Source organism: Girardinichthys multiradiatus, chromosome 9, assembly GCF_021462225.1.
Source record: "Girardinichthys multiradiatus isolate DD_20200921_A chromosome 9, DD_fGirMul_XY1, whole genome shotgun sequence".
NCBI classification, from domain to species: domain Eukaryota; kingdom Metazoa; phylum Chordata; class Actinopteri; order Cyprinodontiformes; family Goodeidae; genus Girardinichthys; species Girardinichthys multiradiatus.
The window spans coordinates 5,503,330-5,513,356 of record NC_061802.1 but is presented as its reverse complement, the minus strand read 5'-3'; the positions used below and the strand labels follow the sequence as shown (position 1 = coordinate 5,513,356).

Genomic DNA, 10,027 nt, shown 5'->3' with positions numbered 1-10,027 from the left:
AGAGTGTCCTAAATTGTTCACATGACTGCACACATGCACATGCTATAAACATGTATGTATTCAACTAGTTTAAACATTATTTCTGTGGAAACAGTGTGGTGAAAAAAATATAACTTTTCTATTAGACTTTAAAATAATTTTGGTAAATTTTTCACTGATGTGATCAGTGTGGGGGTTATCTCACTTTGCTTTATATGGTTTCTGAATGGATGGCAAACATTGCAAAAATCAACCAACTGCATATATATTAAATTCAACTTATTTCTTTATTCAAGGCAGCACAAATAAACAGTACTTTATAAACAATGTCACTAAAAACACATAAAATTGTAGGTAATAATAGACTAGCAACAGGTAGATATCAAGGTAACAGTTTACAACAACAGGTATTCAAAGTTCAAACATAAACAAACAAAATACCTAAAAACCTTCAGGGTATTTTATAATGCTAAAGAGTAAGAAAACCAAAACAAACCATGAGAATGTGCATTGTCTCAAACCAAGCCCCATGAGAAGAAGCTATTCTCATTTACACACATCTTAATGATAACAGGCTGACTTTGTCATTTTGTAAGATTGATGTGACTAATTTAGACAACAAACTCTTAAAATATGTTCAGGACAATGGTATGTAACTCTACTCTCACTTCTGTGAAACCCATTGTCCATCACACTTTAGATCATCAGTATGAAATAGCTTAGATACTTCTTAATTGCAGGTGGTGATTTAATACAGTCATGTGTGCAGACTCGTGAATATGTGTGCGTGTGTTATTGTACTGTTTGTTTTCAAGTGTGTGTTTTTCTGAAATGCTTGTTGTTCATGCAGAATACGTGTCTCTCTAAGCGTTGAGACTGTACTCCTGCTTGTAGCAGCAGGGCCGGCAGATGGCGTTCACCAAACCATTTCCAAGCTGCAAAAGACAGATAATGAACTCCAGCACTGCAAGGCCCAATAACACAAACAGTAGAGTGACGTTCCACTCTACGATGTTGAGTGGCTGAAGGCACCGTGGCCAGATTTCGGGCTGCAACAGATACCTGCAAAACACAGAAAAGAGAAAGTGACTATCAAAGACTAAATAACAGGGTAAAAAAGAAAGAGTTCAAGGTTATTTTATATTTGTTTTTGTTCTGGTTGCTGGGTTTGTTCTTATCAGCAGAAAGCAGAGAATCAATAAAAAAAAAAAAAAAACTGAAATCTGTTACAGATAAGCATTAAGCTAGTGACAGTTCTTGCTGGAATAGAATCCAGGGCAAACTTTTCCTCTGGAATCTTTTATTATTAAATTTTAATTATAAAACTTACTATAAGACAATGCTGTGAAAAAGCTTTTGCTCTGAGATTTCTTCACGATTTGTTTTTTTGTAACACTTATAGGTATTCTCTTAAAATAAATGTAAAGATCAGCAAAATATAACCTGAATAAATACCAAAAAGCAAAAGGATTTCATATATGAATGGGGAAAAGCTAACTAAATAACCCGACCCTATGTGAGAAACTCCACACGAAAACTCCTGAAATCATGAATTAAATGTTATCAACCACATTTTTTGCAAAGCTGGGCTTAATTTGACTCACCACTCCCAAGCCTGAAAACTGATCTGTAAATTGAAGTAACTTAAATGGAACCCATCTGACAGCATGAAGAAGGCCAAAAGATCTTACTCAGCAACACATCAAACTCCAATCTAAACAAAATTTAAGATTAGAAACGAAGTCAATGGCATCTATAAGGGCTGCAATGCCATTTCTAAGGCTTTGGAACACCACAATGAGAGCCATTATCCACACACAGAGAAAACATTGGAACAGTGGTGAACCTTCTGAGAAGTGGCCAGTGTAACAATTGGCCCCAAGAGCGCATCAACATCTTATCTAGGAGATCACCAAAAAAAAAACTGAATATTTAAAGCAGCCTCTCTTGCCTCATTGAAGATCAGTGTTCAAGAATCAACAATTGCAAAAATTCAAGGTGACAACCACTGCTGACTAAAAACAACACAAAGGTCCATCTCATGTTTGCCTAAAAACATCTTGATGATCTGCAAATCTTTGGGAAATGTTCTGCTTACTGATGATACAACAGAGGAAGCTTATAGTAGGTGTGCATCCCATTTTATCGGACATAAAACTAAGACAGCATTTTTTTTTTTTTATGTCTTACTGTAAGAATGATTATCTTCATGATAGTTTCTTTCTTTTATCTGAAATGCTTTTTTATTGTGCGTCCTTACCTGCCGCGCTGATCTGCAAAGGGGTATGACCACCCATGGGAGGTGAAGCAGTGGGGACCCTGCACCAAAGCAAGCCCTGATATGACAAAACAGTAACCAGAGCCCAGGAGGCCGATGATAGCTGCCAGAACTGAACCGCACATCTGTGAAGGCACAGCAGCACACCAGCAGTTTTTTTTTTTAAAAGCACAAAGAAATGTTTGGATTTGTCTATGAGTGTGAACTCTGGTGACTTTCTGTGTCAACGAATGAATGTTGCATGTTTCACTTATCCATGTTGTCTTTAAAAAGCAGACACAGCTGCTACACACACACACACACACACACAAGTATAGGCACAGCTGTGTATGTGACTTGAATGGTACAAGTCAAGCTTACTTTGGTGCATGCTTCTTAACAATGGGAGCCTTGTTGAATAATCATGGGAGACTTAGCATTAGCACTTCAGCCCTATCTTATAGGGACCTAGTTTTAGCTTGCCTATTGGCTACTTTAGTGCATTACTCTGCAAGTGGTGATAGCATAATAATAATTATAACAAAAATCGTAGTATAGTAAAAAATCTGCATTGCCAGGAAATATACGGATTTATACTGATTGAACAAATAAGAAACAGATAGAAATGTTGCCCTATTTGGTAAACAAAATGTTCTAGATGTTTATCAGATCTCATAAATAGTTTCGTACATTCTGAGCACTGATCCCAGCATAAAAAGTCTCTTACCATTAAGCTTTCATTCCAGCAGCAGCTGCATTTCCCTAGAGTGATGAAGGCCACAGCTGGAATGAGCATCTGAAAGGACAGAAAATGAAATCTTTTGTTACAGTTTCAGAGCAATCGCATTTTTTTTTTCCTTTATCTTATTTTTTTTATTATTTTGTAAGATAATCCATTAATACAAAAATGTAAATAAAAGATTGAGCATGTAGATTTAAGGTTCCCAATGGCCAGTTTTTCATGTAAGACAGATAAAGTCAGGTTACATTTATATAACATATTAAATCATAAAGTGTGTAGTTAAAAAATTAAGAACAAGTGGTCCAAAATTCAGCTGTCTGCCTATGAATGAGGACAAGACAATGTAAGCACATTACCCTAATACTGCGTTCTCCTCACTGGCTGCCTGTAGATTGATTTTAAAATGTTTAAATGATCTGTTACCTCCTTATCATTTCTGAGTCCTTGTAAAGCTCTGAGAGCAGAAGATCAAATGCTTTTTGGTTGTTCCAAGGACTCCACTTGTGAGTAAGGTAAACCAGAACTTTTAATGAATGTAATCTCTTTTAAAAACGTATCATCTTAACATCTTTGTACCAGTCTTTGGACTGTCTTTTATTGTTTGTTTGTGCGTGCGAGCGTGTGTGTGTGTTGTTACGGCTTACTTTTTATTTTTTATTATTTGGTTTGCCTTGTGGTATGTTAAATTTATTTAATAAAACACATATTTGTACAGTATTTTCTTTATTTTCAGAGGACTCAAAGCTGATACACACTTGGCCATATTATGAGATATTTGTAAATAAAGAGGAAACCATAACGAAGAAAGAAATGTTGGAGGCATTAAGAAGAATCAGAAATTAGCGGTAAGTGAAACTAATGATTTGTAGTTGCTCCTACATGACCTATCTAGTCAAGTCAATAAAATTCACATACTTATCACTGGATACTGAGGAGCCTTCTTGTTGAGAAGTTCTGCTTTGATATATATACGATGAAGTCATGTATGATATATATATATATATACAGTCACTTGCAAAAGTATCCACCACCCTTTCACCTTTTTTATGTTTTGCTGCCACACAACCTGTAAGAAAGATTGATTTTTTGAGAGTTTGCAGCCTTTCATTTACAGAACATGCCTACAACTTTGAAGATGTATGTTTTTTTCATTGTGAAGCAAACAACAAATATTACAGCTGCAGGTTGCTTTAGATAAGTCTCTATGAACTTGCCACATTTTGCCACTGGGATTTTTGCCTATTCCTCAAGGCAAAACTGCTCCAACTCCTTCAGGCTGGATGGTTTTTACTTGTGAACAGCAATCTTAAAGTCTAACCACAGATTCTCAATTGGATTGAGGTGTGGACTTTGACTAGACCAAACATTTAAATGTTTCTCCTTAAACCACTCAAGTGTTGCTTCATTGTCCTGCTGGTATATGAACCTCCGTCCCAGTTACAAATCACAAGCAGACTGACACAGGTTTTACGCAAGAATAAATTTTATATATACATATATATATACAGGGGTTGGACAATGAAACTGAAACACCTGGTTTTAGACCACAATAATTTATTAGTATGCTGTAGGGCCTCCTTTTGCGGCCAATACAGCGTCAATTCGTCTTGGGAATGACATATGCAAGTCCTGCACAGTGGTCAGAGGGATTTTAAGCCATTCTTCTTGCAGGATAGTGGCCAGGTCACTACGTGATACTGGTGGAGGAAAACGTTTCCTGACTCGCTCCTCCAAAACACCCCAAAGTGTCTCAATAATATTTAGATCTGGTGACTGTGCGGGCCATGGGAGATGTTCAACTTCACTTTCATGTTCATCAAACCAATCTTTCACCAGTCTTGCTGTGTATTGGTGCATTGTCATCCTGATACACGGCACCGCCTTCAGGATGCAATGTTTGAACCATTGGATGCACATGGTCCTCAAGAATGGTTCGGTGGTCCTTGGCAGTGACGTGCCCATCTAGCACAAGTATTGGGCCAAGAGAATGCCATGATATGGCAGCCCAAACTATCACTGATCCACCCTCATGCTTCACTCTGGGCATGCAACAGTCTGGGTGATACGCTTCTTTGGGGCTTCTCCACACCGTAACGCTCCTGGATGTGGGGAAAACAGTAAAGGTGGACTCATCAGAGAACAATACATGTTTCACATTGCACCATTGAAACCGATGTTTGGCATTGGCATGAGTGACCAAAGGTTTGGCTATAGCAGCCCGGCCGTGTATATTGACCCTGTGGAGCTCCCGACGGACAGTTCTGGTAGAAACAGGAGAGTTGAGGTGCACATTTAATTCTGCCGTGATTTGGGCAGCCGTGGTTTTATGTTTTTTGGATACAATCCGGGTTAGCACCCGAACATCCCTTTCAGACAGCTTCCTCTTGCGTCCACAGTTAATCCTGTTGGATGTGGTTCGTCCTTCTTGGTGGTATGCTGACATTACCCTGGATACCGTGGCTCTTGATACATCACAAAGACTTGCTGTCTTGGTCACAGATGCGCCAGCAAGACGTGCACCAACAATGTGCCCTTTTTTGAACTCTGGTATGTCACCCATAATGTTGTGTGCATTTCAATATTTTGAGCAAAACTGTGCTCTTACCCTGGTAATTGAACCTTCACACTCTGCTCTTACTGGTGCAATGTGCAATCAATGAAGACTGGCTACCAGGCTGGTCCAATTTAGCCATGAAACCTCCCGCACTAAAATGACAGTTGTTTCAGTTTCATTGTTCACAGTTCATGTTTACAGTTATTTTACACTTATTGTTTATTACATAATTCCATGTGTGTTCATTCTCAGTTATGTTGCCTTTGATGAGAATCTACAATATAAATAGTTATGAAAATAAGGAGATCCATTAAGTGAGAAAGTGTATCTAAAACCGTTAGTGTATATATACGTGTGTGTGTGTGTGCGTGTGTGTGTGTGTGTGTGTGTGTGTGTGTGTGTGTGTGTGTGTGTGGGTGACAATGTGGTAAATGTATACTTTTGAAGAGTAGTCTGGTGTTGTTGGATTGTTCTTGAAGGTATCTTCTTTATAGTTTTGGAACTTCAATTCCTTGTCAAGCTACTTTGATGGACTTTATTGGAAATTAGAGCAGCATGTAAAATACGGAATAATAAAGAACAAAGCAATAACAACCATCATTACTGTAAATGATTTAACATGCTGAGGGCTCAACCCTACAAGGAAAAGTGCAAAGGAGCAGGAAAGAGAGAGAGATCTTTGCTTTCATGCCCCCCCAGGAATTAGTCTCTGAAATGTTCCTGTTTATTGTACCCCCAAAAATAAAACAACATTTTCACCCCTGACTGTTGTGAAACATTAGGAGACACATGTATAGGATGCTAATTGATTGATTGATTAATTGATTTTTTTTATTGGTGATAACATTTACAGTAAACAAACAGTGGTTAACATTGAGTTAGCAGTTACATAAATTAGCAACCAGAAAGTGTTGGATTAGCTTCAGTTTATATATTTCACATTTATTAAGTACATCTAAACTTTTTTATCATAACTTTACCATAAATGGAAGCAGTTATTAATTTACTTGTGTATTGACACTCATGAACTAACCTTATAAACCTGTGCTAAATCTTCACTTTAAAGCTCGTTGAGAAACAGATACATGATTCATGCATCTTTTTGCTTCAGAGATTGACTGTTTTTTTTCTCCCCTTTCTGAGAGGAACAGAGCGGGGCTCTAATCCTCTTTCCTGTGTTGCTGTCCATCTCCCAGAGACATTAAATCACATTTTAACAAAAGGAAAGGAAGCTCCCAATGTTTTACACACTCACAAAGCTGCTCAAACATCAGTTTAGTTAAGATACACATCCTGCATGTCAACATAAAGCAGAGATTAAAAGGGAGTCTGACAACAAGGAGGGAAGTGCACAGTCAGGGAATAGGAAAAAAGAAAAAACGTTGGGAGGACGGACGTGGGAGAGGAAGTTGGGGGAGCTGCTGTAGATGGATGTTCTCGGAGGGATTAATTTTTCTCTTTGACCAAATAACTTTAAGTCATTTCCACAAACAATAAGTCAATATTTTAGCATGATAAACAGTGGGAGAGAATATTTGATAGAATAATTAGATTTAAATTAAGGTTTTTATTTTGGTATTAAACAGTCACATGTATGAAATGCAACCCTGGCTCAGGAACAAGCAGTCGAAATGCATAAATTACAATTAAAATATCAGCCTGATGCATTTAAAGAATAGAAAAAAAACGTCAGTATTTTACCTAAAGATCACCGGTCCAAGATGATCGGAAAATTGGCTGATTTCTATCTCTTGTCGATTGATTGATGTATCTTGTTTTTTTTTTTTTGTTTGCTTGTTTTTTAGTATAACAAATGGTGCACTTCTAAACCTCTCCCGTGTAAATCCAAGTGCTCTTAGGGACCCCGTCCTACAGGGGGCTGTAAGCCATCTAAAAGTTTGCTTGTACCTTGGGTGTGACCTGCTTCAGTTCGTTAACGGATAGAAGAAAACACAACTTGCACATTCTTAATTACACTTAGGTGAATTAGGACTAATAGCTGTCTTTACCTTGGAGTCAAAGCCATATTGAACGTTTATACCATTACAGAAGTCTTCTTCTGTACATTTTACACAACTTAAGATTTTTTAAATGATAATATCACTGTAGAAAGAAATAAGGAATCTCCTTCAACTTAGTAAGAACATATTTGACTAAATGTTAACATTTACTCTACCTTAAAAAGAACCAAAATCAAAGATAGTGAATGACATTGTCACATATTAGGTTTAGACAGATCCTAATAAAAAGGCTTCTATGAAGGAAACATACTCTGAAACAGCTGGTTTATTACTGGTTCCACATTGTGCTACAGTATACTCTCACACCTAAGTTCTGTTGTTTATTTTTATAGATAAACGATTAAGTTATGCAAACAGCAGAGAAAAGGTTGCCATCACACTTCATCAGTATTCTGTTTTGTGTTTGTTGTATTCCAATAAATCTGCTTGCCCCAATAATATCACAGACATCTTAGAGAGTACCACAATTTAAACATTTTGGACAAGGATTTAGGTTGACTGAAGGATAGTTTAGTTTTAGCTGTCAGATACAATCTTTCCTTTGTTGCTCTAGAAAATCACACATGCTAAAAAAACAGCTCCTTTCAGCTCAATCAGAGCAAAAACCCATCAGATCAGCAGCATGCAAAGCAGACAGATTAACTGTAGATGTACAAAACATGTCATTGTTCTCACTGGAGAACTCTACAAGTTCACTCAGACTGAATGGTGTAAAAGGGGAACAATTCACACTCTAATATTTCAGGGCAAAAACCAGTTAAATTCACAAAGAAATACATTTTTAGACACATTTCAAACAGCTGTACCAATGTGAGTCTCTGATGAATAAGGCAGGAAGGGAGAAGATTTTTTTAGTTCATAAGCCATAAATATCAAAAGAAAACGCCTAAAGATAAATACTTTATACTCACATTTAGGCTTTTTGTTTTTAAATACAACTATAAGAAATGTCAAAAGATATTGATTTCGTAAAAATGAAAAAAAAAAATTTGTTGTTAAATCCGACCATATTAGGGAAAATGTGAAAAAGCAAAAATCTTTCATGTTTTTATTTTTGAATCAATTAAATCAAACAAAAGTTTTTCCCATCATAAATCTAACTTTTTACTCACCAATAGCCCTCCACCTCCTAGTCCACCAAAGTACCAGATGTAGCTGGCTAGACGATCCTGTTGGATGTAAGTGATTTCTCCCATTGGAAACAACAGCAGCAGGTTAGCCAGGATACAGCAGAGTGCCAGCGGCAGCAGAGCCAGGCCCAACGACCGGGCAAAACCCACCGAACAACACATCGCTCAACCAAAAAAACTAAATCACAACCAAAGGGAGACGACGAAGGAGCTGGAATGGGCTGAAGAGGGACTGACAAAGGAAGGAGGGAAGTGGGGGAACAGCTGAAAGACAGGAAACAGTTTGTGTCACTGTGTGTAAGACCCAGAGTTGGGGGTGGGCGTGGGGGGTTCTGACATGACAAAACAAGTGTGAGGAAACACATTTACGCTCAAAAGAAAAAACCTGTGCAAATAAAGATTATCTGCCACAAGAAAGGAAATCAAACAAGGACATGTGTTTCCCACAAGATGAAAAAAATATTTCCCTCCAAGTGAATCAAAACATACAATCGACATGTTTAACAACACAATTACTATTTTTATATATACTATTTTTTTTGGAAATGGCAGTTTGCATAAAACTTTGATATGTGACCTAAAATAGTCACAGAAGGCAGAATGTATTATTTTGATTACATGATTGGGTGTGTTTGAACTTGAACAAATAGTAATGGCTATTCGGTTTAAGGTATCTTCAAAACGTCAGGACTAGAGTTAATGGGTTAAACATGAACTGAATAACGAGCTGTTTCCATTCACGCAGATTATGTCGCCTAGATTATGTCTAGGTGGGTCTTTAGCAGAGTAAACGGATTGTACCATGTTGGGATTGGACCTGTAAGGAGATTACCACTATAACAAAGTCCAACATGGGGAGATTTTGTGCTAAAGCAGAGAATGTGTGAAACAATCCAGTGCTAATAAAACAATTACATAATGGTGTAGTAATAAACCAGCATGGCAGGCAGGTTTTGCCTTCATTTTCACCCACAGTTTGTAATTTTGGTTTACTAATTCCACAGCAAAAAATGCCTTGTCTGCCTCGTGTCTGTGTTTGAGTCCTCAACAACCACAACTCATGACACCAACTTTAATTAGCTAATCTAAACAGCAAGTTAACTTCAGATCAATTATATTGACAAGAGCAGTTGTATCCCCATCTACTGACTCTGATGGGTAGCCGTGTATAAAATAAACTTATGACATCAACTTTAATTAGCTAATCTAAACAGCAAGTTAATTTCAATAAATGTAAAAACCAAAACACATTTTCTGAATGAAATAAAAATCATTTAACATGTTGTTTAAAGTTGTAATAAACTAGATTTGTTTTCTATTTTAATTAAAGCTATGTCAATCTTT

The 10,027-nt window shown here is 37.1% G+C and overlaps 1 protein-coding gene across 1 annotated transcript; it reads right to left on the bottom strand.

Moving 5' to 3' along the window:
* Nucleotides 1-247: 247 nt before the first annotated feature.
* Nucleotides 248-8,947, bottom strand: tm4sf18 (transmembrane 4 L six family member 18). Its single transcript, XM_047375314.1, has 4 exons — nucleotides 8,666-8,947; nucleotides 2,964-3,032; nucleotides 2,240-2,382; nucleotides 248-1,041 (listed from the first exon to the last, which is right to left on the bottom strand). Exons 1-4 carry the CDS (start codon nucleotides 8,843-8,845, stop codon nucleotides 843-845), a joined length of 591 nt encoding a protein of 196 aa, XP_047231270.1. The 5' UTR covers nucleotides 8,846-8,947; the 3' UTR covers nucleotides 248-842.
* Between the last annotated feature and the right edge of the window lie 1,080 nt (nucleotides 8,948-10,027).